The sequence below is a fragment of the Salvia splendens genome, chromosome 14, assembly GCF_004379255.2.
Source record: "Salvia splendens isolate huo1 chromosome 14, SspV2, whole genome shotgun sequence".
Classification (NCBI taxonomy): domain Eukaryota; kingdom Viridiplantae; phylum Streptophyta; class Magnoliopsida; order Lamiales; family Lamiaceae; genus Salvia; species Salvia splendens.
In genome coordinates this window covers 1,959,840-1,987,029 of record NC_056045.1, presented here as the reverse complement: position 1 = coordinate 1,987,029, position 27,190 = coordinate 1,959,840, and the positions used below count along the sequence as shown (strand labels likewise).

At 38.9% G+C, this 27,190-nt stretch overlaps 5 protein-coding genes across 7 annotated transcripts; 2 read left to right on the top strand and 3 right to left on the bottom strand.

Annotated features, from left to right (window-relative positions):
• Window positions 1-254: 254 nt before the first annotated feature.
• Window positions 255-1,739, top strand: LOC121765648 (transcription factor bHLH139-like). Its single transcript, XM_042161850.1, has 4 exons — window positions 255-626; window positions 962-1,182; window positions 1,432-1,558; window positions 1,641-1,739. The coding sequence occupies exons 1-4, from the start codon at window positions 255-257 to the stop codon at window positions 1,737-1,739; spliced, it is 819 nt and encodes a 272-aa protein (XP_042017784.1).
• Window positions 1,740-4,387: 2,648 nt separating this feature from the next.
• LOC121765805 (zinc finger protein ZAT10-like) lies at window positions 4,388-5,358 on the top strand. The gene has a single exon (XM_042162045.1). The coding sequence runs from the start codon at window positions 4,494-4,496 to the stop codon at window positions 5,166-5,168; it is 675 nt and encodes a 224-aa protein (XP_042017979.1). The 5' UTR covers window positions 4,388-4,493; the 3' UTR covers window positions 5,169-5,358.
• Window positions 5,359-5,988: 630 nt separating this feature from the next.
• LOC121765804 (QWRF motif-containing protein 2-like) lies at window positions 5,989-10,110 on the bottom strand. Its single transcript, XM_042162044.1, has 6 exons — window positions 8,604-10,110; window positions 7,688-7,807; window positions 7,413-7,529; window positions 7,235-7,324; window positions 6,402-6,512; window positions 5,989-6,293 (listed from the first exon to the last, which is right to left on the bottom strand). Exons 1-6 carry the CDS (start codon window positions 9,912-9,914, stop codon window positions 6,219-6,221), a joined length of 1,824 nt encoding a protein of 607 aa, XP_042017978.1. The 5' UTR covers window positions 9,915-10,110; the 3' UTR covers window positions 5,989-6,218.
• Window positions 10,111-18,504: 8,394 nt separating this feature from the next.
• LOC121763915 lies at window positions 18,505-20,350 on the bottom strand. Of its 3 annotated transcripts, none has more exons than XR_006042519.1 (4): window positions 20,141-20,350; window positions 19,909-19,950; window positions 18,922-18,992; window positions 18,505-18,841 (listed from the first exon to the last, which is right to left on the bottom strand). XR_006042519.1 is itself a non-coding variant. In XM_042160007.1 (4 exons), the coding sequence occupies exons 2-4, from the start codon at window positions 19,976-19,978 to the stop codon at window positions 18,653-18,655; spliced, it is 330 nt and encodes a 109-aa protein (XP_042015941.1). In that variant the 5' UTR covers window positions 19,979-19,991; window positions 20,087-20,350; the 3' UTR covers window positions 18,505-18,652. The 3 variants fall into 3 exon arrangements, 2 of the variants coding, with proteins under 2 accessions (XP_042015941.1, XP_042015940.1); XM_042160007.1 differs by having other exon boundaries at window positions 19,909-19,991; window positions 20,087-20,350; XM_042160006.1 differs by having other exon boundaries at window positions 20,087-20,350.
• Window positions 20,351-23,769: 3,419 nt separating this feature from the next.
• Window positions 23,770-25,298, bottom strand: LOC121763503. The gene is made up of 3 exons (XM_042159525.1): window positions 25,160-25,298; window positions 24,932-25,081; window positions 23,770-24,276 (listed from the first exon to the last, which is right to left on the bottom strand). The coding sequence occupies exons 1-3, from the start codon at window positions 25,296-25,298 to the stop codon at window positions 24,116-24,118; spliced, it is 450 nt and encodes a 149-aa protein (XP_042015459.1). The 3' UTR covers window positions 23,770-24,115.
• Between the last annotated feature and the right edge of the window lie 1,892 nt (window positions 25,299-27,190).

Sequence of the window (27,190 nt, the reverse complement as noted above, 5' to 3'; positions counted from 1 at the left end):
TGTGTGTGTTTGTACTTCCCTAATGATCTGTACTGTTGTGAAGATTACTTAACAAAGAATTTGGATACATTAATTAATTTGCTAAGACCACAAATAATGCAGTTAAAAAAAATGAACTTTTCCCCCTCTCCCCTTGTCTATCTCTTATATAAATATCAAACCAAGCAATCCACTTTTTCAATCTCAATATCTCATCACATTCCAAATAAAAATCAAACGAAAAAAACATAAAAGTCTTCCTCAATAAAAAGAAGATGGAAATCGCAGCATCTTTCCTCGACGAAGAATGGGAATCACTGAGCCAAATCTTCTCCAGCGGTGAAAATCTCGATTTCTTCGCTACCACCAGTTTCGATGAAGGCCTTTTCTTCAATATGCACGGAAACGAAGATCAACATCACCATCACACATTTGAATCCATGACCATGAATTTGCACGGCAATGCCGGCTTCATGGAGCTGCCTAGTCACGATTTCGTGCGTTTGGAAGGCGAAAATCGAGCTAATTTGGAAACTGCAGATTCTTGTGGGACGAAGAGAATGTTTGAAGCAGCAGATGAAGTTGATGATAAATCCGAGGGTTTTCCGATGGAAAATCCTCTGAAGAAACCGCGCGTGTCAAGAAATGTAAGTGTGTCACATTGTCGCATCTTTCAAAATTTGAATGAAAAATCATAAAGCTGATCAATTATATCCCTTCTCACCAATTTTATTTTATTTTATTTTTCAAGTTTTTTATCCTCAAAACGACATTATTTAGTCCTTTTACGTTGTTTCAGTAATACTATTCATTTACATTGCATTCGCCTAGGAAAATAATTACCGTGGGACAATTGTGAATATATTTGAAACTTTTTAAATTTCAATGGTGCGGGAAAAACCATAACTTGACCAAACTTTGTGATTTTACGTACAATTAACCCTATGATATAGCAAGTGATTGACACTAATTTATTGTGCAGAAAAATACAAGTGTGCAGCCAAAAAGGGGGGAAAAAATTATCCAAGAAAAGAATAATGAAGAAGAAATAAATGGTGGAGGAATTAGCAGCAGCTGCACCTCTGAAGATGACTCAAATGCTTCTCAAGAAGTTATCAATGAAGAAATCAAGAACTCCAACACCAAAGCTAGGGCTAGTAGGAGTTCTGCAACTGACCCACAAAGCCTCTATGCAAAGGGTAAGTTAACCAACTCAGAATAAGTTCTGTCCCTCGTTAAATGTCTCATTTTTTTAAAATTTTTTTATAATATCAATCATTAAATATCTCGTTCTACTTTATTACATTCGGCAAGTGAGTCCGCATCCTACTAACTTTTAAAACTTATATCCAATCAATTTTTTGAAAACCATGTCGAGTCAAACTGGGACATTTAATGATAGACATACGGTAATCATGTTGTAATGGTGTTTTCATGTAATTTGCAGAAAAGAAGAGAGAGAATCAATGAGAGATTGAAGATCTTGCAGAATCTTGTGCCAAATGGAACTAAGGTTGACATTAGCACAATGCTGGAAGAAGCTGTGCAATATGTCAAGTTTTTGCAGCTTCAAATTAAGGTATATTTTCTTCAAATTTTCACATTATAGAAATTTTATTTCTTGAAATGTCACACCTAAATTGTTTTACTTTTTTTTTCAGTTGCTGAGCTCTGATAATATGTGGATGTATGCTCCACTTGCTTACAATGGGACAGACATTGGCATTTATGACCAGATTTGTCCAAATTTGAGGCTATAGAATTCAGCATGAATTATTGCTGATTTTTAAACCAAATGAGGCTACCAAAAATTTGATTAAGAGGAGTTATTTTCATTTTCATTTTTTCGTGTATAAAATATTATTGCATGAAAATAGTAATTTTTTTTGGATATGAATTTAGAGGAAGGGCCATTAAGAAGTATCCGAATTCAGTAGTAATGCTTCAAGTGTATAGATGTCTCTTGTAATAATGTAATTTGAGTGGCATTTTGATAATATTTATGTTGAGCATAATGTGGTATGTACATTCAATTTTTTATATTGTTGATCATATCAATCTAATTGTTCAAGATTATATAAGTCACAATTTTATTAATTAAGATTGTGAATTCTGAATAACAAGAGGCAAAGTCATGTGCATCTCTCTAATTAAACTACTTAATTAGATATAGGCAAACTCATTTTTTTTACCCGGGGTGGAGCTTGAACCTTAGATCTCTCTGTTGCAAGAGATTCGATCACACCATTTAATAATTCTAATGTAATTTATATTAGCCTGATAGCACAGTTTTATCAAATTTGAATATGAAAATGAATTTTAGGAAAATCTGAATTTTGATTATCTCATTTAAATCTTAAATACATCTGGAGATGGGCTGATGTTTGGGCTATGATTTTGCAAAAGCCCAAATAAACTTCTAATTCATCTAAAAAACTTTAATTCTTTTTGCTTCTCAAATTAACTTTTAATTATGATTATGCATAACTCAACAATATATGGAGGCCAATATTTTAATCTATGAAAACATTCATTTATACCAAAAAGAATTATACCATTACTCTATTTATGTAGTACTCCGTACATATATATGTGCTATTTCAGTAATTTTCAGATGTGTAGCAAAACTTAATGGTAGTTGTAGTGTTATGATGCTTAATTTGTTTAATTAGGTAGTCGTAATATATGTTTATATTATTCATACAAAATAGGGAAACTCCATTGAATTCGACCTTTGAAGATGTCAACGATTTCACGGTGCGACGATTACTCTCAACCATCTGAAGTCAGGGTTCACTTTCGTTCTTCGTCTGCTATCATTGCATGCGACGGTTGCCGCACAGCCTATGTCTTTCGACATCGGCAACAACATTCTTCATTGAATCTGAACCACCGTTCCATTACCTGAATTTGTCATTTAATATATATTTTCCAACACATCAAAATCTTTATAAACACATTTATCTACTATAAATCCACTCAAGAGTAGATGCATTGTACTCATATTTCCCAGCCAAAAGTTAGATACATTGGATATCTATTAGGTAAACAACCTAATGTTCAAAGACTATGGATATTGACTATGATGACAGTTTGCAATTGGATCACATTCACATGTTGGATACATTATAAAATCCATTATTGAGTGTAATTTTATTTAATATATTAATTGGATAATGATTCCATTCCCACTTTAGATTTCGATGTCAGCAATTCGAGTACCCCAAAATCACTTATATATCCTTACTTTTTTTAAGTTAATCAATTTAGGTATATATAAACATTGAAGATAGATTATATATTTTCGGGGCGATATAATGATAAATTTAGAATTTTAAAATTATAGTATACACTATACACATACCTTGACCAAATTTTATTTTATTTTTTATTTTGTTTTAAGGATGAAGTGAAGAAGTAAGAGTAGTGTAGGAGTTTTGACTTGGACCAAGTCAACCTTATACTTTACACCCAGTCTTCAGTCACAAGTTGACCGAATACACTCTTTTACACACCACCACACACACTATTTCCTTCATCATTATCACCTACCTCACACCACTATGTCACACTTAATATTTTTTTTTCAGCAAGATCTGCCCCTCCGTTGCCAACTGCGCTGTGCCCCTGCGGGCACACTTAATATTTTCTTATTTACTCATATAGTAGTAGTTATATACTGATTCGAACTCTCTATTCATTGATTACTCGAATTCAAAATACATATCCCTCAAGTAATCCACAAATTCTCAAATTCACACTCATTTCTCATTTAAAGAAGTGCCCTATTTACCGTTTTTTTTAAATTTCATAATAGATGCTCTAATTTAAAAAATTAAGAACTAACGACATGCTTCTCAATTAATTCTCATTATACTATTATTAACTTTCTAGAAATTAGTACAAGAGTGAGGCGCCCCCAACTTTAAATTGGTAATTTGACTATAGTAATCTGTTTTACAAAAATCAATTTTATTTACTCACGTTATGATTTTTTATTTATAAAAATATTCATTTTTATTCATGAACAAATAACATTTATTTACGACATCAGTCATTTTTATAAATTAGTAAATTTTATTCGTAAAAGAATAACTTTTACATATATACTCCTTCCTTCCTTCACTACGAATGAAAGAGCGAGATAAAAGATAAGAGTTGTAGAATATTGTTAGTGAAGAATTTATTAAAAATAATAATTTATCAAAATTCGTAATAAATAAATTTTGTAGAGATTAGAATATATTTTCTTGACAATCACGGTAAGACAAAACTAAACGTGCTAATTTAGATATATATAATTAATTTCCTAGTAAATATAGTAACCATTTCTCACTTTCCCACCACTTGTGAAGCAACTTCCACCCAACCGCCAAACACTTCCTTATATAAAACCTATTCCACACACATTTAGTTCATCATTCAACAACAAATACATCAAAAAAACACTCTCCTAAATCTCCTTCCAAAAAAAAAACACAAAACACACTCTCTTTAGCTAAGAGAAAAAAAAAATGGCCCTTCAAGCCCTAAACTCTCCGACCACTCCGGCGCCGCCGTCGTTCAAGTTCGACAACGCCGCCACCATAAACTACCTCGAGCCGTGGTCGAAGGGCAAGCGCTCGAAGCGCCCCCGCACCTCCGATCACCCCACCGAAGAGGAGTACCTCGCCCTCTGCCTCATCATGCTAGCCCGCGGCGGCGCCACCTCTTCCACGGCGGCGCCACCGCAGAAAAGCCTTCCTCCGCCGCCGCCGGCGACGGTTTACAAATGCTCGGTTTGCAACAAGGGGTTTGGGTCCTACCAAGCCTTGGGCGGCCACAAAGCCAGCCACCGGAAGCTCACCTCCAGCGGCGGCGGCGACGAGAACTCCACCACCTCCGCCTCCGCAGTGACGTCGACCTCCGGCGGCGGCGGGAGAGTCCACGAGTGCTCCATCTGCCACAAGCACTTCCCCACGGGGCAGGCCTTGGGAGGGCACAAGCGCCGCCACTACGACGGCGCCGCCGCCGCCGCCAGCTCGTCGGAAGGCGTGGGGTCCACCGTTAGCCACCGGGATTTCGACCTCAACCTGCCGGCCCTCCCTGATCAGTTCTGGCGGAGATTCGGCGGCGAGGACGAAGTCGAAAGCCCGCACCCGGCGAAGAAGGCGCGGGCTTCGCCGCCAGCGGAGTTGAAATTTGTTTGAAGAGTTTAATAGAATGGGAGATTGGAATTATTAGAAAGTTGATGATTAATTGATTTTTTTTAAATGTTAGTTTTGATTTGGTAGAGTGTTTTTTTTTTGTGAATACAAGTGGGATGGAGTGCTAGTGGTAGTGATTATTTATTGATTCAATTGATTTATTATTGTGGGACTATATATTGATTTGATTAAATGAGTATTGTAGTATTATTGTTGAAACTTGAAATTGAAAGTTTCCAAGTTGGATTGCAAATTGCAGAGAAATTGCTAGTTGAGTTTACGTCGCCATTCCAACTCTAGTGTCGAAACGGCCTAAATACTGTTGGCACTATCAATGTGACTCTTCTTAATCATATATGATTAGTCTGTAAAACAGTGGTTTTGTTGATTCTATACGGAAATTCATTTAAACCTAACTTTATCTCCATTGGTTGGCATAAACTAAACTTATTTAGAGAATTAGGACAACAAGGCGCAGAGCTGCTAACATCTGTTGTGTTTTCTTAGTTTAAGGATGATTACAGGTTGCTCTCATCTCTTATTTTAATCACCATTATCATCTCATTGATATTTGGACTCTTCATGTCACTCAACTTAGCTGATTCATCAAGATCTGATATCCATCTTTTAGAATATAGCATATCAATTCAATCCAAAATTTATGGGTTAGACCTAAATAAATCGAGAAAATAGAGAATTATGATTGATCTTTTATAACTCATCTCCAAACTCGTGGCATTGTTGTGGAGTTTACACATGATTGTAATTACTTCTCTTTTCTCTCCTGTATTTTCCCCCTTTTTTTTACCTCTCTTACTTTACCTTGGACAAATTAGTGAAACATGCCTATTCACACATATATTTAATGAAAGTGAAGAAGATTAAGTGTATACAACAACCAACCTAGTCAACAAACCCAAATTAGGATATCCTACCATATCTACCATGCACTGCACACACCTAATTACATTTTGAAAGGATCTTCGATCAAACATAAAAACTGCTATGTAACAACATACCTACCGTGTTAGCCGTAAAATCGAGATCAGCATGTTAGGTTTCCTTTGAAAAGCTTTCTTGTGAGCATTGAACCTGTAGTACTTGGACATTTAAGCTCCAATTTATCACCTGCCATCACACCTTACGTTAGGAAGGCATACTAGAGAAGTAGTTTCATAGAGCTGTAGAATGGCTTAGAGAGACGAGGACGTGATGATGTTTAGTTAGTATTCTAACCTGTAAGGGTATGAATGTTGTTGAGAACAAATCTTTGCATTGGGTTAGCAAACTATGCTCCCTTGCGCTTAACTTGGAAAGGTCCGTTGCCAGTGAGTTCATCCGCTCCACCTGTTGAGCCATAGGAATTAAAATGCAATTCCAGAAAAAAGATGGAGACGTCTAAACCTTAGAATAGTTTATCACTTTGCCTTTCACTAAGAGTGTGCCATGATATTTACTTATCTCTATACCATAACGCATACGAGTATATGAGTTTTATATTGCTTGCTTTCCGATTTTAGGATGCCTTTAGTCGTTAGTTTTGCTAAGTGTTGTTCTGTTTCACTCTGAGATTTATTTACTTTTCACTCATCTTCAAATATTTATTGCATTATTTTTTTCATTTTTAACAACCTACACCGCAGAGAGTCATGCCAACCAGAGAGAAGAGAAATGACACGTACTGCCAGCTGCACTCACAACAGATAGAGTTTCCATACTTATTGTATGAGCAAAGCACAAGAAAGCAATAAATATACACATATAGAAATCACAGTGTTGTTATTTCAAGTGATCACGGCATTAAAAGCTTGTGATGTTATGAAGAAGGGAAATATTAAGTAGGTTACAGGTGACTCACACACACAGTAGTCATAATAGCGTAAGTTGTTACTCATTTGGGAAAGAGTAATTACTTAGCAGATTTAGCAGAGAGTAGATGAAGTCATAATGCAAATTTAGCAGATTTAGTAATTGTTGAGTCGTCAAAATTCTGATGAGTAGGTAAAGATATTATTCTAACCCAATTACCTCCAAATTAGATATAACAATCCATTAAGATGTAATTATACCTTCAATTGCAGAGAGTATATTGAAGATTCCATTGCTTGCATTACGTCAACAGCTGAATATATTGCTTCTTGAACCTTATTAACATCAGCCTGAAAATGTTGAAGAAAGGACAGAGAAATAATGTCCTTTAGTCGCGTGTTGAACTATCAAGTAGGAAGCAATGAATGTTGTTCATACCCTTGCACCATCAACAATAGGAAGACGGAGAGTGCTAGCTTCTAACGCTTTTATCGCACCAGAAACTGAATTCCAGTAATCTCTATCTAGCATACCCCACGTCTCCAAATGTGGCTCCTGTATCCAACGAGAGGCATGTTAAAATCTTTGAAAAGTGCTCCAATTAAGTTTCCACCAAAATAGAACGAAAGAATCTACAAACAGATATATCTATTGAAATCAAATCCAACGATATTAGAGGTTAGTTGGAAGGGGGGAACGGGGAAAAGTCTTACTTGTTCCTTTAGCATAGAATAAAGCTTCAGATTCAGTCTCAACGATTGTAGTTCAATCCTCTTGGAACTAACCGAGTGCCGCAGTTTTGAAGTGTTCACCCAAGCATTATAAAGGTCTCTCTGATGTGAAAAGGAACAGAAAAATATGAGAACAGTTTCCTGAAATGCACACTAAAGAAATGCAGACCAGAACCATTGAAAGTATATCAGATGGTTAGTCTAACATCGATTCGATATTAGGACATAAGTCAATGATCATAGAAAAGCTGACACACTTAAGACACTGTCATCAAGCCATAAGAAAGAATATATCTAAACTTCTAAAGGCAAAAACCAGTAACTTATAAATGCATTTTTCCACCCTGAGCAAATCCTATTTGATTCTATACAGCTCAAAAGCAGATGATAACTTTTTGGTTATGGTTCCAGCAAAAAGAAAAACAGTTAAATTAAAATGCCAAAATATTTTCATTTTGAACTCGAAGAATCCATTTTATCAGGACGGATACTTTAGCAGGGCGAATAAACACATATGGTAACCCAAATTGAATAGAGATAATATAGACAAGTTGATGGTGTATCCATATCATTCCCCACATAGTTACCAAATTTAAACAAGGAACAGCAAGCTGAATATTATTCAAGTATAAATGTTAACTATGATGTAAGCAAAGCATTTTAAAATCATCATTTGCCAATAACTAACTTCTAAGGCCAGAAAAAAAACCAACTTCGAATAGTATCTAACTTGTCACTATCTGTAAAATCGAATTCCTTCCTTAATTAACTAGACAAATATGATGATAATTTGCAGCATTAGTCCAACTTGACCATAAAACAATTGAAAATGAAATCTAAACTGGTTCAACTTCAACTTATTTAAAAAGCCTTAAAAGTGTTGAGAGCAATCTAGTACCTCGGCGGCATGTTTTTGAACCAAAACGGTATTCTCTACTTTTGCATTTGTTAATCGCCACTGCAACTGCCGGTTATACAGCATCCTCAATTCATGCGCATCTGCTCTTCGATTTTCTCCAAACTTTCCTCTCCTCAATTCAATGGGAAAGCTTATCAAGGACGGCGTGCTAACAATGCTATAGTCATTCATGACACTCCCTGTGCCATTTCTAGCTCTTATTGGACTAGCCATGCCCCTCGGCAGAGCACCACTCCCTGAAGTCATGGCCCTGCTCGGTGAAGCCGCTCTGTTACCTCGGAGAGGCGAAGGACCCCTGTTCGAACAAATTTCCCGCGGTGACGATACAGGACTATCGTTTTGAAACCTCTTTGCCACAATTAATTTGGAAGAGGCAGTAATTCTGTTTGATAAGGGTGAAGCAGGATCTACTACTTTCTGAACTCTATTGCTAGCTTCTTGCCAACATCTTGCTGGTACGATCATCCCACGCAGCCCTCCTGAAACGGTGCCCTCAGAAGAGACAATCTCAACATCCGAATTCAACGAACCTCCTAATCTCGATCGACCTCCGTCGCTAACAGCCGGATCGTCAATTTCTCTATCCTCAAGCTTCAATTCAGTATCCACAGATTTTCTCAATCCCGAGATAGCAGGGCTGGATCGATTCCAATTCGCTCTGTCTGCGCCGTAATCCAAGCTTCGACTCATTAAACTCAGATTCTCGCTGCGCATTCTCCCAGGCCAAAGATGCTGCTGCTGCTCGATCGGCCTCGGAGTGTCTCTATCCTTCACTGCTCGATCTCTCACGGGAGTGACCCCTGCTTTCCGCCTCTCCGGCGTCCCCTTCCTCGTAACCCCCGGAGTCCCCACCGCCGCCGGAGGCGGCTTCACCTTACTCACCGGCAGCGAATACGACTGCCCCTGAAACGACACTGACAAACTCCGCACCGACCTCACCAGCATTTTCTCCGCACTGGTCGGCGTCGCCGCCGCAGCCAACGGCCGCCGTCTCTCCGCAGAAACCGCCCGCTGCTGAGTCCTCGGAGTGGCGACGGCGGCGCCGAGGATCGGAGACTGAGACCTCCTCGACGAAATCGACGATCCGGAGGTGACGGAAGACGACGACGTCGTATTGGAATCGGAGGAGGAGGAAGACGACGTTGTCGAGAGGGACAGGTAGCGCGAGGTGACTTCGCGAGCTCTGGGGCGGCGCGGAGGCGCATTGTCCGAGACCGATGGCAGCAGCGGCGGGCGCTTCGGAATCTGCGACGGCCGCTGCTTCGGAGTGGATGCAACGGCGGTTACCATTTCACATCGTCCGCTCAATTCTGGAGCCCTAATTTCGCGACTAAATTGATGTAATCGTCGAAACCTTGCTTCACCGATATGTATGAGATAGAGAGAGGAGCTGAAATTACTGAATTAGGAGTGAAGGAAGCAGTGAGGTATATTGTGTAGAGAGAGAAAACGGAATGGCCGAAATGAGTCGTTAGAGAGAGAAGGATCATATGACCGTTGCTTACACGGCGATTATATATATATATATATATATATACACACACGTTACATTTTTTCAATATATCGTGATTTTGGAGCATAACTGTCGTGTACTGTGTCGAGAGAGGGAGAGAGAGAGGGGTGATTTAATATTAAAATAATGAGTTTGACATTGTTATACAACAAACTAGGTATTGACTTTGGTGATCCTAATTTTAGCCACATCACTGGTTAACTGTTGGTTTTGGTTCAGAACGGACCCTTGGCGAGACGAACAAGCCATAATCGTGCTAAGAGCATCTCCAATGGAAGACGTCCGGTCGGACGTCCGCGACAGGCGACCGGGACGTCCGCCATTGTGGCGTCGAAGGTCGGATACGGACGTCCCGTGAGGACGTCGGGTGTCCTCGGACGTGCGGGCGACGGGCGGGCGGACGTCCGCCATTGTGGAGTGGGTTCGACGTCCGGGTCGGACGTTCGGTAATTAATTTTTTTTTAAACTCTATATATACGGCTCGTTGAACTTCATTTCATTCGCACCACTTGTGTTAACAAGTTTCTCTCTTCTTTTACTACAAATTTCATTTCTACTTAATGGAGAACGATAGGAACTCCCCTGCCACGAGCGAGTCGCAGACTCCGGCGTTTCCCATCGACCTGGAGGGAAACGTTAGCGGAAATGCGACAACAGTTCCGACAATGTCGGGGATGGGTGGAATGGGTGGGATGATGTCCCCTTATATGTACAATTGGATGAGTGGGATGGGTGGTATGATGCCCAGGGCTGCGGGGATGGGGGGCATGACCCCAAATATGATGATGCCGGGGATGGGGATGGGGATGGGAGGCATGATCCCAAATATGATGATGTTGGGGCCGGGGATGGGGATGGGGGGCATACCCCAAATATGATGGGGATGGGTGGGATGATGCCGGGGATGATGGCGGGGATGATGCCGGGGGGAGGGGGTGGCAGGGGCCCACAAGCGGACGATGTCTATCGGCCAGTTATCGATATGCTGTCTACTGATACCCCCTCCACTTATGTTCCGGAGACTCAGTTCACCAGCTTGGAAACTTTTTCTTTAGAGGAGTTGGGGCTATCTCCAGTCAGGGAGACTCCAGGCAGGGGGAAGGGACGTGGCAAGGGCAAAGGGAAAGCCCCGGGCTCTTCCTCGCGAACGGTGGCAGAGGAGGAGGATGAGGATGAGACGGGAAAGAGGACGGTATGGAGCCCGTGGGAAAATGTCGCGCTTGCGAAGGCTTGGTTTCAGTAGTCGAGGATCCCTATGTCGGTGCCAACCAACATATTGACAGACTGTGGTATCGCATCGCTGAAGCCTACCACACACACAAACCGGCTTGGGCGAAGCGTCGCGTTCCCGAACAGTGCCGGAAACAGTGGGAGCGGTTGAGGCCTAAGCTTAGTCGATTTGCGGGCCTCTACCAAAACAATCTCCGCCAGGCAAGCAGCGGTATGTCCGAGGAGGATGTCCGGAACTGTGCCTTTGCTCAGTACCCCGACAGAGCCTTGAAGTTCAAACAATTCGATCAGTGGGAGGCCTTTCTCGTGGTGAAGGATTCCCCAAAGTTTTGTGGGGGAGTCGAATCGGGCTGGGCGAAGCGGACGAAGATCAACGCTTCTGGTGAATACAGCAGCAGTGCTGGTTCGCACGAGCTCCCAGAAGCCGACGAAGTGTCTCCGCTACCTCAATCAGACTCTCGCCGCTGTCGTCGCCCGGTTGGGCAAAAGGCTGCGCAGCGGAGGGCTAGGGGAAGCAGAAGCGGGTCGTTCGAGGTCCAATCGGAGGCCCCTGCCCCCCAGAAGATATCAACCGACTCGCCCGCGCGCAGTTAACGACTAGCTTGGTCCGGACCATGCATAGGTGGCATAGCACGACCGATCCGGTGTACAAGAGGATGTTGAAGGATGTCATCGATGGATGTCGGCGCGATTTGGGGATGCCACCCATTGGAGATGATGGCGCCGAGATTAGCGGCGGGGACGACGGGGCCGGCACGGGCCACGGGGGCGGCACGGGCGACGAGGAGAGCGCGGAGTGAGCCGGGGATATTGGACTATGTATTTTTCTTTTTTTGAATGACTATGTATTTTGTTTTTTTTCTAACTATGTTTTTTTTATGTTTTATGACTATGTATTTTTGCCCGTATTTTGCTTTCCCGTATTCCGTGTCAAAATTATAATTCCGTTTTTACGTAATTACATTATTGTGATTTTTTTTATTGCGGGAAGTCCTAGTGGGAAGGGCGATGGAAGGGCGGATTGTGCAGGGGATGTCCTAGTGACGTGGCAGTGGGATGGGAAGTCCTAGTGACGTGACAGGAGGTGTTTTTGGGATGTCCTAGTGGATGTCCGAGTGGGACATCCGCCCACTGGAGATGCTCTAATGGTTTCATCGGCCCAGTTAAAATTCAGGCAAATTGGAATCATAATCGTCAGTTCAGAATCATCGATCAATCACCGGTTCAACCAATATAGTCATAAAACAAGTTCTTCTAAAAATCGGATTTTTCAGTATATATCAGTGGTTTACATTGCTATCATTATTTCTACTCTAAATTACTTGCAATTAGTTTTGTCTTATGTACTTTACATTATAAGATGTTACTGTATTAATTTATAGGTTAGTAGTATCACTTAAAATGTCTTGTGGCGAATTATTTTCTCTTCTAATGTTCTCGGATTTTTTAATGCAAATTATTCTCGTTTGAGCTGGAGAGAAATTATTGTGAGCATTAAATGGCTAACAAATATGAAGTTTCAAGTTAGAAACGTCTTCAAATTTTAAAATTTTGTAACACTCAGCAATAAATTGGTAAATCATTTATTATATAAATTTGAATTTTCCAAACCTGAAACAATAAAAGCCAAATGCAGGAAAGGTGGATGTCGAGAATTAGGATTTAGAAAACATAAAAATTGATTTTGGGAGGCTTTTAATTATAAATAAGTAAAAAAATCGTATAGAAATATGAATGAAAGAACTTTTAGCCCAAATGTGAGCACAAGACATATTTACTGTACAAATTTATTATGGAAAATGTTGTTGAAGGCATGTGAATAATTTGTACGATGAATAACGCAAGTCATTTATATTGTCGAAAAATAGAGTGTAGTAAATCTGATTATAGATTTATTTATATCGATTGAGGGTGTACTGTGGTATGTAATGTGCTTGATATAATAGGATTGGAATTGTATTGAAATTGGAATATGTATTTTTTTTGTTGTATAGCATTTTGTCATATCCATACTTAAATTTTTTGAATTACATGCTCACACACCCATCTATATTACATACACTAAGCAACTCGAACTCTCAATCTATTAATTGAAGAAGAAACAGTTTATCGTTTGAACTACATTTTCTCGTCGTGTGTTTGAATACACATGTGCATATAGACTAATAAATGTCATATGGAGTTAAATTTTACCTCATTTGCAAGACCGTAGCCAAGTTATTGTTTACTATCAACCAATGTTCCATCACTAACAACATAGATAAGTAGAGTATCTTATTTGAAGTTTAATGTTTGGACTTATATTAGATTCTAGAATAATTTATTAGTTTCATTAAGTTGCTCTAACATCTTTGTTTCAACAACTTAGCAAAACTTTTCTTAATTTATGAAATATGAATATAACATTTGAGCTAAACAATGGACGCCCTGACTATGAGTGTTTGTTGGATTTGATTATTTGATACTATTAATAAGTTAATTTCTTGTTTTATTTTCTTTCTTTTTTCTTAGCTGAGAGTATGCCACTCAATTGATATTTGCCATAGTCATCTGTCAACGTATTAATATTATTTTAAAAATTCTATTTTTCAATAAATATATTTGTGTCTATGTTAATAAATATGTGTGTCATTCAATACTATTTATTTCCTGTCAATGTCAATATTAATTTTTTTTTGTCTTTGTACATGTTTAATTTTGGTAGATTTAATATAACCTCAGCTTTTGTTTTAGGGATTAATAATTATATAAAACACAACATAATTATGGACAAGTAAGAATATTTTTATAGAATGTCTGCAAAAAGATAGATAAAAAGCATGCCTTCAATTGCAATGCTACAAATATTCTTGTATTCATTATTTTTACCCGCAAAGGGCACATGATTATAAGAAAATTAATTAAAAAAATATCACGGGTAACATTGAATGATTAAGATAAGATGATTAGTGAGATTTAAAATATTTTTATTAGTACATGAAGCTGTCGTATACTGATATTAGGATCTCAAAAATTACTTAGTAAAGTAATTACACTAGGACCCATTTAACATTAATGAACTAATTATAGACTAAGCTACTAGCTTCAACCTTAACTAAAGGCAAACAAACTTCCCTATATAAATATATTTTGCTGGTAAAAAGTATAACAATCATTTTTCAGAAAATTTCTTGTTTTCTTTTAGAAAGAATGCTGACCAACTTTGAGTTTTAATACAACTAGACGCTTTGTGCAAGTACGAAGTTATTATTATAATTATTAATTATGACAATAATTTTAACACTTAAACAAAGCCAAAATCATCACAACATCCAAATCCCCCTTGAAAGCCACTTTTGAATAAATGGAATTATTTAAAATTCCAATCTAAATTTTATTTTATTGCGTAGATATTATTAGTTCACCAATATATAATATGGTAAAAATAAAGAACTAAAAGAGAATGAATAAAATATCGAAAATGAAAATCTCTTACTTTAAAGTTCCATACAACTAATCCATTTGATTTATATTAAAAATAAATAAAAATAATAATGAGACCATAACTACACCCATAAACACAAAGTACTTTATATTTGATTGTGCAGTGTTTTATGGGACGAATATAGTATGTTACTACTATGTTGTAACGATTTACGAGGTTAAAAACTCACGCAATATTGTATTACCATGTTAAACCAGTGTATTCAAAACGACGTCGGTCACATCACATTAGAAACCCCATGTCATATTACGAGGACTATACCAATATATTTTTCCCAAAATTCATATAAACTATAGTACTAAATTATGAAAATGTAATAAATCTATTGGATAATGATGGCCAAAAGATAAAGTAAAAGTGGAGAAGAACCGTGAATGCTAGCTAAGTTAAGTAGAATATGATCTCCTAAGTCCTACCAAAGCTAAATGACGATAATCACTTTTCAAGCACATGCATGGCGCTCAACCATCACCGTTGATCTATATAGATAATGCATCTCCACCGTCCATCAATCATATTCTATGCCTTCTGCTGCAAGAAATTTTATAATTTCTAACTTTTTCCTCAACTTTATGTCCTTTTATTTCCATTAATCTAATTAATGAATCAAGTGCTCGAAGCTGGATAATTTCGTTAAATTCAGCCTTTGGAGTTCCCGTCGATCCCACAGTACGGCAGCTCCGTCACAATCTATTAGGATTGGGTTTACTTTACGTTCTTTGTACACTATTCTTTGCTAGTAGCAACTGATGCACTGGCTCTACCTTCTAACGACCTTGTTCACTGTATATCTGGTCTCATGAGTTCCATTAATTTCCATTACTATACTTGTTAATCAAGTTATGGAAGTTGGAAACTCCATTAAATTCAGTGTTCAGAATTGTCGTTGATCCCATGGTGCGGCAGCTAAGGCCAAACCCGAACTCGAACTCGAACGAACCCTAGCCCCATTAATAATGCAAGATTCTGATAACCATGAGACCGTTTGCGGAAGCTAAGGGAAGGGAAGCGTTATCATGAAGAAATATGGTAATTTAATTATGATGTTACACAATCATTTCTCTTCGGACGGAAAGGAAGGGTTATAATGAAACAGCAAAATAAAATAATTATTTGAAGAAAGTAATTTGAATTAGGACGACCAACATTTGATAAATGATTATCTACCTAATTAAAGTCATACTTAACTCTCTTAATGACAAATAGAAAATGAATAAGATCATTTCTCAAAGAAAAAAAGGAAATAAGAATAATAATCTTAAATCTCCACTTTGAGCAAAAAGAGTAACACCCACATGCGCAAAGCCATCATTTGCAAGCTAAGTCTCAAAAGCATATTGAGTGAGTCCTCTTTAGTTTGTGTGATCTCTATGGCCTATCACTATTGCTTTGTTTGGTGATCTAGCTGGTTATTGTCCCACATTCTTTTCCCGCTGTGGGTTGAGGGTATAAAGGTAATTTCTTTTCAGTGTATGAGTTATATTCTCACGCGTACATAAAATTGACTATAGATGCAACACCATATGAGTTACTACGATATGATCAGAGCAGTGGCGGTGTCGAATCCAAAACATAAGTTTTGGGATCCAATGGGTGGAAATAGAGGTGCTTAGTTTTAACCATATCGGTTGTTAACTGCGGGCTAGGAACCGTCGTAACCGGTAAAAAAACATCTATTTTGAACTGGATATAGAGGTTCACGGTGCAACCAAAGCATGTAATCTTTCACGTGCCAATCATGCGGTTCATGATTCCACCGAACAGGAAATCGTGAGCACCACTAGGTTGATGGTTTGCAATCTAAAATGAAAGAACATGGGAGTGAGAATGTCTTTATTACTTCAATAAGGAGAAAATTGTAATTTCACAACGTAAGTTAACACAAAATCCAAAAACGACATCTTCGTCAAAAAAAATTTGTGGATTGTAGGGCGGTCATACGTTTCTGGTCGACCCTAAGGGAAAATTAGGCCAAACAGTCTGACTTTCTGACCGATCCCAAGGAAAAAATAGGCTTGACGATCTGAAAGGCAGTCGCCTCCTTCCCCCCTAAATCCCAAAATAGGATGGTATAAAGGTCATTTCTTTCCTCTGTACGAATTATGTTCTCACGCGTGTGCTACACCAAATGTATTACTACAATATGATCAAATATGGTATTCCACCATATTCGAACTAGCGATGTAGCATGTACATGATTAATTATTTCTCGGACCATCTCGTCTTATCAATGATGTCACATGACACCGTTGGTGCTCGATGCATAAAATCTCGATTCACTATCTGAATCCATGCATGGCATTGTTGGCTGTATAGATGCCGTTATTAGTCAAAAAGAGGATGAATGCATGTGGTTCACTCTCATAGAAAGCTGTCAGCTCAAAAGAGGATTCCCATTTCACCGTCTGTTTTAGTGGTTGTAACAGTTAGCTCTACAGCTCTATGTCACGTAGTAATGAGCAAAATGAAAGCAATTGGTTGGAAGACATATTCTGGCAACTGGCACTTGTTGTACCATTCCTAGTCGATTTATTCGTTAGAGGGGAAGTCGGACTTCAATGCAAGGAAAAATTGTTCGGTTGTATAAGGTAACAGATGTGGAGTTTATAGACCAAATGAGCTCAAGCTTCAGTGCAAGAAAACATTGATGCTTTCATGGAGAGCCCACACGAGGCAACGAACGAAAGTTGGGGTTGGAGAGCTCCATTACTTGAGAAGCACTTCATGAATTATTAACATGTAAAAAGTAGCAATAATGTGATCCATATGAAGGGGGAGAGAGAGGTCCTTCACCCTTAAGTCATGGTGGCCAGCAATAAAAGGTGATATAATATGAAGAGAGCTTCATTCAAAATGGTCCCCTGTTTTCTTTTTCTTGAAAATATATTATATTTTTCATTTTCAATATCTAGGGAAAAGGAATAGAATGATCTGTAGGGACACTGAACATAATTTCCTATCACAGTCGCAACCAGAAACACTGTATTATTGGGGAAAAAGATATTTCTAAGAATATACTCTCTCTGTCACATTCTAAGTGGAACATTTCTAATTCGGCACGGGATTTTATGTAGTGTGGTTTTGTAAGTAAAGTGCAAAGAGTAAAGTAAGATGGGGAAAAAGTAGATTAGTGATGTTTCTATATTTAGTAATGTGTCATTTAGAGTGGGACATCCAAAAAGGAAAATGTGCTACTTAGAGTAGGACAGAGGGAGTATAAGTGTGCGGTTACTACGAGTCTCCTTATTGTGAGTCCATAAATCTCATTTTTATCACTGCACCAAACGTATAAAATTATTGAGTTCGCTATTTAATCACACATCGAATTCAGTAATTTTATACATGTGGTGCAGTAAATTACACATCGGATCCAGTGTGAGTCGTATTTAACGTGACGTATGAATACGATTCACACATGCATAAACATGGAAGATTGCATGCATAAGAAATTTGCGAACAATTGACCACAATTCGAAACCATGTGCTTATTCGCGAATATCTTATGCATGAAATTTAATGTGTAATTCGTTATGTATGCGTCATTCTCAATTCTCGCGGGGTCATTCCCTATGCACACACATACCGGGTGTGTCATATAGTTGCTGAAGGGATAAATGCAAACACTAATTTCATAGAAGGATAAGAGTGGCAGATAAGTGGAGTAAAAAACTAACTTATCTGTCAGAAATATTACAATTTCTACTGTTTAATTAGGATATTATACAGAAGGAAACACCAGATGGAATTCATAGTTATTCCATCATTCTAAGAGGAAGTGGTATTATTAGTGATGAGAAAGTGTTAGCCACCATGTTGTGGTTGACCGGGAGCAGGCGAAGGATTGGGGAGATAAGGCATTAGAGGAGTACCGTGCTGGACGGGTCCTGGTCTTATTGAAGCCTTCGAATTTGGGACTGGATCAATGGACCGGTAATCCTCCAAATTAAGACGAGGATCGTCTTCGTCTGGTGTAGGAGGCTCCCTACTTTCCTGCAGATTGCACGTAAACGAAATAGCAATGAGGCCGTGTTTACATGGTTCGTGTCTTTCTAAATGGAGCAAGCTCTTACCTTAAGCTTCCTGCTTTTCAGTACCGGTGTCATGGCATTGCTCCCTCTTGATTCCATACCGTGAATCGTGACTGATCAAACACATCCAGAAAAGTTCTTAATTATGGTAAACACAACACAAAAACAATAGCAAGGTGAAAAATTGAGCTAGAGAGTGATAGTTCCCATGGCGATACACCAAGATTCTTCGTTGAAACTATATTCGTATTATAATGTACATACTACATAGAAACTGATTTAACTCAACTTTCAGAAGTTTAAGGAGATGCGACAGCCCCTGCCCATGTAACGTTTTCTCCAAGAACAAGAAAGATTCGATTTTTTCACTGACTGAAGTTCAAGAACCATCAAGAAGAGCTGCTGCGGTCAGTGAAGACCATAAATTTATGATATCAAAAGACTAATTTTTTTAACTAACAAAGCAACTAAGTCTTCTTGGGCAGGAGGAGTTGCTAACCTAGTTAACAAAGAAACAAATTATAGTATATAGCAAAATCAACTCATTTAGAAATTATCTCCAGCCGTAAATTCTATTTGACAGATCTCTAAATGTTAAATTCAGCTTTCAAATTCTATTCAAAAAATTATCTGCAAGATCTTAATTTGAAAGCCCAGCTTTCAAATTTTATTTGAATATGAAAATTATTTTTGTAATTAAAAAAATTAATCAGATATCGGATTTACATAATTGATCAATTGGTATATCTGTTTGCTAAGTAAACTTTATGATGCATCCAATTAAACAAAAACTCTGCTTTTTTTTATCACCAAATTGCATACTTTCATGCAGAGATAATTCAATACAAACGACAAAACAACATTACTAATATTCCAAATTAAAACTTTGAATACATTAATCTCCTTATCCAACAGATAAATTAGCTCATTATTATCTAACTATTTCGGTTCATCCTAAATTTAATTTCATACCAAAATTTCAAATAAAAAGGGAAAAGAACTAAACAAGTGTATAAGCCAAAAATTTACCTGGATTTGAGCTGAATCTTCCTTGATGGTAAACAAAAGCAGCTGTCCCAATCAACATGAACAAACACATGAATCCAAAGCCCCTCATTTCAAGGAAACAAAGAAAAAAACAATTTTTTAGTAAAAGGAGAAAATCAGGAGAAAGAAACAAAGAAGCAGCGCAGGTTAAATAACAAACTCAATCGATTCAGAAATTCGTCTCGATTTCTTCTTCGGTTCAGTCGACCCATACCCTAAGATTAAATAATACAGCAGAAAAAATTGGGGGCCAAAAGTAAAATCAGAGTGTCGTTATGCGGTGATGAATCATGATAAATGATCATGTGGCTTTTCGTTGTCACGGCCAATTTTGCTGCAAAATTTTGCAGAGGTATAAATGTATGAGTGGATGAGGGAATTGAATGCTGCGAGCGCGCCTTCTTCAAGATTGCTCTTTTGAGAAAAGACAAATGTCTCTTAATTTCTTTGTACATTTTCTATTTAGATTAAAGTCCTTTTTTATTTTAAATATATGACTAAAATTATGAAGTTAGCGCAAAAGTTATTTTATATTTTGTTATTATTTCAAGTAAAGAATAGTAAATTAGTGGCTTTATTTATAACTTGCATTTATATTTAAGTGAGTAATCGTCATTTTAGGTGGTATCTATCAAATGAGAAAGGATTAAAGTATAACAATCTTCCGTCCTAATTAAGTTGAATTAAAATTTTTAGGCACGAAGATTAAGAAATTGTGTTAAAAATTAGGAGAGATGAATAAAATATGAGAGATGAAGAGAGTAAAATAGGTGATGGAATAAAGTATGAATGATTAAATGTTTTGTTTTTAGTTAAAATAGAAATGACTCAACTTAGTTGAGACATCCCAAAAAGGAATACGACTCAACTTGGAACAGAGAGAGTATTAAGTGCATAACTAGAGAACAAATCTCAGTCATCAGATCAAAATGTCTAGTTCACTCTATGAGCGTTTTAGTTCACAATATGAATTTGTAAACAAGGAGTGAACCAAAATACCATTATAGTGAAGTAATTACACTGTGAAGGATTCACTGTAATGACGTTTTGGTTCACTCCTTCGTGTAGTTAACTGAATCGCTCTTGTAATGAACTAAATTTGTGTTCTCTAGTTATGTATTCAAGTAGCGGTTTCCCAAGATCACTACTCAAACACTGCCATCCTTAATCTCAGTATTGAGAGAGTCCATGAATTCATAAAGAATATCCTCTACATCCTCAATATATACTCGTTCTGCACAACAAATATAATAATATGTTAAGGACCTAAATCCTTAACGTCGATTTCCACACAAAATCAAGAAACGAGATGTCGTCGTTGTCGAGCGCCCAACGTTGGGTCGTGACTTGGACGGCAAAAAGGGGCGGTTGAGCGCGAGATCAGCCTCGTCGGCAACCTTAGGAGATGTTTCTTGTTTGCTACTCAATTGAGCCAAAAGAATGATAATTTCATATATTGATTGACTGAATAAAATGATAACAATCTATCCTATTTATAATAGGAGAATACTAGCTTAGGGAATATAAGAAAAGATATGTAAATCCCTAATATATCTAAACTAATTAATAATGATAATACTTAATGATAATACTCGTATCAACTCCCCAACGGTTAAAATCCACCTTGTCCTCAAGGTGGGAACCACGAAGCAAAAAAGGAGAGTTGAAATCAGAAGCTTCGGCGAGGCAACTCCTCCTGGATCAAACACACACCGAACAGCTGAACGTCTCCCTTCTTCATCAAAAATCAACAAATGAGACCCAACTTTGTCGGCAAAATTCCTTGTCAAATCGACAAGTTTGTCCACGCCTCCCAAAATGCTCAAACATGACATGTCATTACGCGGTGGGATCAACCTTGCATCTGTGTCGAGCGATGTTGATCGATGATTCATACTTGGAACATCACCGACATTCAAATCCACATAGACACAAGCAATTACGGGCAAATCGGTGTAAGCACCATATCCTTTCTTTCCCCAACAATTCTTAACAATAGATTTTGATTGCACTTGAACAACAGGGAATGAGGCGATGACCTTCGGCACTTCCTCAATGGAATCGTCCTCCTCTACATCGTCTACTGAAGCCTCTTCCTCATTCTCTTTACTCATATCGGGGCTGCGCGGTAGGTGGATTTCCACAAAAGATAAAATTGGTTGGTCGTCGGGGCTGGTATCTCTACGTTCCCTAGATCCCTGTTTCTCACTAGGCAATCCAATGGCAACCTTTGATACAGATCCTATTTCCGAACTGTCAGCATCACGATCCCCGGTCCTTTTTGCTGTTGTTCCTATTATGGAGTCCTCGAGATCACAAAGCTCATCTTCACCGTCGTCTATCGGGTATCCGTGCTGCGTGCGCAATCCAGACGGGTCCCAACAGGTAGGGGAACGCGACGGCTGGTACGGGGTCTGATTGGTCACACGCGCGGACTGACCGTACATGTCCCGCGGTGGAAGGCTCAAGTAGTGGGGCTGGTGGCAGGCAGAATGGCCTCGCGGCGCTCGCACCTCCTCTCGATGGTAAGACAGGTCCCAGCACGTCTCCGCGCGTCGAGGCCGGTTATCAAAGGATGGGTAACTGTGGTCCTGCTGCTGCGTCGGTGGGTCCCAGCACGTCGGGCGGTGCGGCCGCGATGCGTGAATCGGGTGGCGATCGAACCTTAATTGGATTCGTAGATCCCCACGATCAAATAGGTGGCCTCTCTCGGCATAGCCACCGCGGCGTCGAGGCCGCGCATCCTGCGCGCAATCGCGGTACCTGATGGGTGAGTATCCCGTCCGTGGGCGACGATCAGGTGGATCCAAGCGGCGTAAGACGTAGGGTGGTTTGGGCTCAGGCTGAGTGGGTGGACGGCGGTTGTCAATGCGCCGCTCTGCTGCTTCCAGACGATATTCCATCATGTCCAATATGCGATCGAGTTTTGCAATAATAGGGTGTATCTGGTGCGGGGGCTGATATTGTTGGTGAGTACGCATAACGGCGGCGGTGAACCTCGGCAGTGGGAGGTGATCGGTGGTACCTTTTTTGGTGAAGAAGATATCTCTTCTTCTTTTTTTTTGATTGATGAGATTTGGGATGAGCTCTGGATGAAAGCACCAGTTGTTAAGGACCTAAATCCTTAACGTCGATTTCCACACAAAATCAAGAAACGAGATGTCGTCGTTGTCGAGCGCCCAACGTTGGGTCGTGACTTGGACGGCAAAAAGGGGCGGTTGAGCGCGAGATCAGCCTCGTCGGCAACCTTAGGAGATGTTTCTTGTTTGCTACTCAATTGAGCCAAAAGAATGATAATTTCATATATTGATTGACTGAATAAAATGATAACAATCTATCCTATTTATAATAGGAGAATACTAGCTTAGGGAACAAGAAACAAATATAAGAAAAGATATGTAAATCCCTAATATATCTAAACTAATTAATAATGATAATACTTAATGATAATACTCGTATCATAATACTAGATTAAAACAAATTAAACTCTCCAGATAATAGATCATACTATCATTGAGAAATAGTACTACTTTTTGATTGAGTGAGGAAATTGAAGAGATCATGGCAGAAGTGCTGCGATTTCTGGAAAAGGAAAAGGAAATAAATTGTGCTTTATAATAGCATAATAAAATGAGAGAGGAAAAGGAAAGAAATTGAAATTATGTAAATAAATTAATATAATAATTACTGATACATAAATGAGTAATTTACCTACTCATCATATAGTAGGATCTAGTAAAGTTTTCAATAAGCCATGAGTCTGTAGATTTAATCTGTTAACCCTTTTAAGTTGAGATACATGATGACCCTAAACAGATCAAATGATTGCTGATGCAAGAAAACTAAAAAAAAGAAACAACAGAAAATTTTATTACAACATCCCAAGAAATGGGAGGGGCTCTTTGATTCCAACAAACATACAGTTGGAGAGCCACCATAACATTATACATAGCCATCCCCAGCATCCCTTCAACATAAAAAAGCCAGAAAGAGAAACCTCTGTTGATTGTAGGGAGTAACATCATAGGACATTTTTTTCACATCTTCACAATTCAATGACACGAGAAAAGAGGACATTGATTACTGCAAGAGACAGCAAAATGGTATGATCTTCAGAGCTCACACACACTGCATATGTGATATGTATGCATGTTCAAAACTCCAAAAGCAGGAACATGATTTATTGAGATCAGTGGCGAAGCAAAGAGGAGCATTGCGGCCACTGGAACCTCCACGAACGGCTTTTTCTGCTTCTGGCGAGGTCTGCCTCGTTCCTCTTCAGCAAGTCCCATAAGATATGGATATCCTCATACTCACATGTCCTCACATCTTTATCAAGTTTGATGAGCCCTGAAATTTTGTTCAAGACAGCGCTTGTGCAGTCAGTATCCAAGGCTAATCTAAGTATCTAATCACAGTACAAAAAGTACAGAGAAAATGGGATCTTTGATGGTACAAGCAAAATTGGACAGAAAACATTATGTTAGGATTTTCTATCAAATAGTACTAAATGCCAATTCTACTCCTCTTGCCTTATCCCAACTTGCTCTACTTAATGTATCAATTCAGCTTTTGGAGTTTCATACAGTAGTTAGGAAAATTAACCTCAGTAAGTTGAAATGACTCCTGCGGTGTATTTGATTACCAGATTCATCGCTCTATTCTTCAATTTAACATCTTTGATGATCTCAAGAGGTAAGTGTCATTTTTTAAAATCAAATTGGCTTATTTTCCTGCAACTCAACATATTTGACAAACACATTCCTCAGAAGTAGCTTCTAGATGGATTTCATCATTTCAGTAAGGTGCATGTATCAATTAATATGATTTATTCTCAAATTTCAAACTGAATGTAGGCAATGCTAATAATGCTATGATTGAAATTTTGAAATGACAAATAAGAAATAAATTGAAAAACCAGTGATAATTCCCAACGCAGAGAAGATTAAACCCTAGAAAGCAACAGAATTCCATGAAAATCGGAGAGAACAAGAGAGAACCGAACCTGTTTTACGAAACCCGAACCTTCTGGAGACTCCGACCCAAACTTTCCGCATCGGAATCGCAATTTTCGCCCAGCAATTCATCTCCGTCGCGACCATCTCAGACTCACAGTGAATAATCAAAGCAAACACACTGCACTCTACAAAAATTCCTGAAAAAAAAGTAAAAGATGAAACTAAAAACTAGCCGAACAACATCAAAATTAAAACAACTTCGCGTAGAAACCAACCTCTGTGTGCGTACGGCGTATGAAACTTCTGGATCGGCTCTCTCTCTGCTCTAGGAGTGAGGGAGAGGAGAGATGAAGACGGAGTGATGAATATATGATTATTGATTGCAGCCTGAATTTGTTTCCCGTTTGATTTCATTCGGAGTGGTTGGTTTGTAACTGAAAGGGGCACGTGTCGGGAAGTGAGTGGGTACACGTCTCCCAAAACGATGCCGTTGGCATGGGGTAGAAGATATTTTGACCAAATTAAACGGTTAAATATGATTACTCACTCCCTAATTATATCCTTAATTATTTTTTTCTCGATGTGCTTAAGGTATCCGGAAGTCGCAATCTTCTTCTTGGCAGTAGCGCTGTTGCTCGTCAACGACTTCAATATCGAAAGCAGCAAGTTCTTGTTCACTACATTGTTCACCTCCAGCATCCTCAGCACCAATCCCAGATTCTGAGCGGTCGGCACGAACTTCTTCCTATTCTTCGGAACCACCATCATGCTCGATATCGTCTCCGCCGCCATCTCCCAAATCTCCACCGATTTCGAGTCTAGAAGCTTCACCAATACCGACATGAACCCGTCTTCCCCCATCACCTTCATCACCAGTGCTCGAATCCCACCTTCTTCAATGATCATTTCCTTCACCGATTCATCGTTGCAAGCCATGGTTTGCAGCAGATCAACGGACTTAATTTTGATGATTTCATCTTTACACTTTGCCAGATTAACGAATACAGAAATCCCTCCTTCCTCCACCACGAACCTTTTGATTTCTTCGACCCCGACGAGATTCTTCAGCACCGCACAAGCCGCCGCTACTACAGATCTTTAAGAAGGCAGTGATCCCTCCATGCGACAAAATCGACCACGCATTTTCTGAATTCTCCGTTACTGAAAGCAGACACGTGGCGGCGAGCTTTTTACTCTCTTCAACAACCCTAATCAAAGGAGCAATCACCCCTGCACCAATCAATGCGCTCTTGCAACACTCAATCTGTGCAATTAAACACACACACTTCGCAGCCTCTTGCTGAATTTCACCATCGAGAAAGTTTACCAGAAATCCGATGAAATCCTCCAGCTGCAGAGGACGGTTACATATCTCTCATCTTCTCGAATCACTTTATTTTTAATAATTAAGGATTTAATTACGGAGTTAGAAATCATATTTAACAGCTTAATTTTATCAAGATCGGGATTAAAAACGTTGACCGTTAAAATTTGACGGAAAAGTTAACTTTGGACCGATTGTGATCCGAGTTGAAATGTTTGAGATCCGAAAATTCAAAAGATAATGTCTATGACCAAAATCGTAAAATGGGCATAAGTTCAGGACCAGTTTTGCCCTTTACTCATCAAAAAATTCAAAAGATCATGTTTAGGACAAAAATCGTAAAATGGACACATATTCAGGACTAGTTTTGACATTTACTCATTAAAAAATTATGTTGAAAAATAAGAAAGATAAATAAATTATGAAAATAAAGAAAAAAGAAAGTAGTTTACGAAATAAAGTAAGACTAATTGAATGTTTTAATTTTTGTTAATAAAATAAAATAATTTTTGTTGAAAAATATAGGACTCAACTTAGCTTGGACGGATATCCAAGCCTCCTAGCTCAACTGGTTGAGAAGGGAGGCAAGTATATGGCACCATCCAGGAGGTCTTGAGTTCGAATCCTGGATGGTGCAACTTGGGATTAATTTCCCCTGTGGGCCTTTACAAGGCTGGTTGCCTTGGGGCTTGGCAAGCTTGCGGACCTAGACCAGTCTGAGGGTGGCGGGTAGTCTACTGGCCTGGACCACGTCGGAGGGAGGCTTGACGGCATGTCTGAACAAGACTACGCTAACGGGTCGGTTCCCGGCTGGGAGGGCTAAGTATTCGAACCATGAGGGGCTGGAGGAGGACTAGCTCGCTTGCCAAATGTATCCCGAATCCTAGATGGCCCAAGTTGGGATTAATTTCCCCTGTGGGCCTTTACAAGGTAAACCACAAGGGACTGATTGGCGGCCTGTCTTGGGATTAATTTCCCTTGT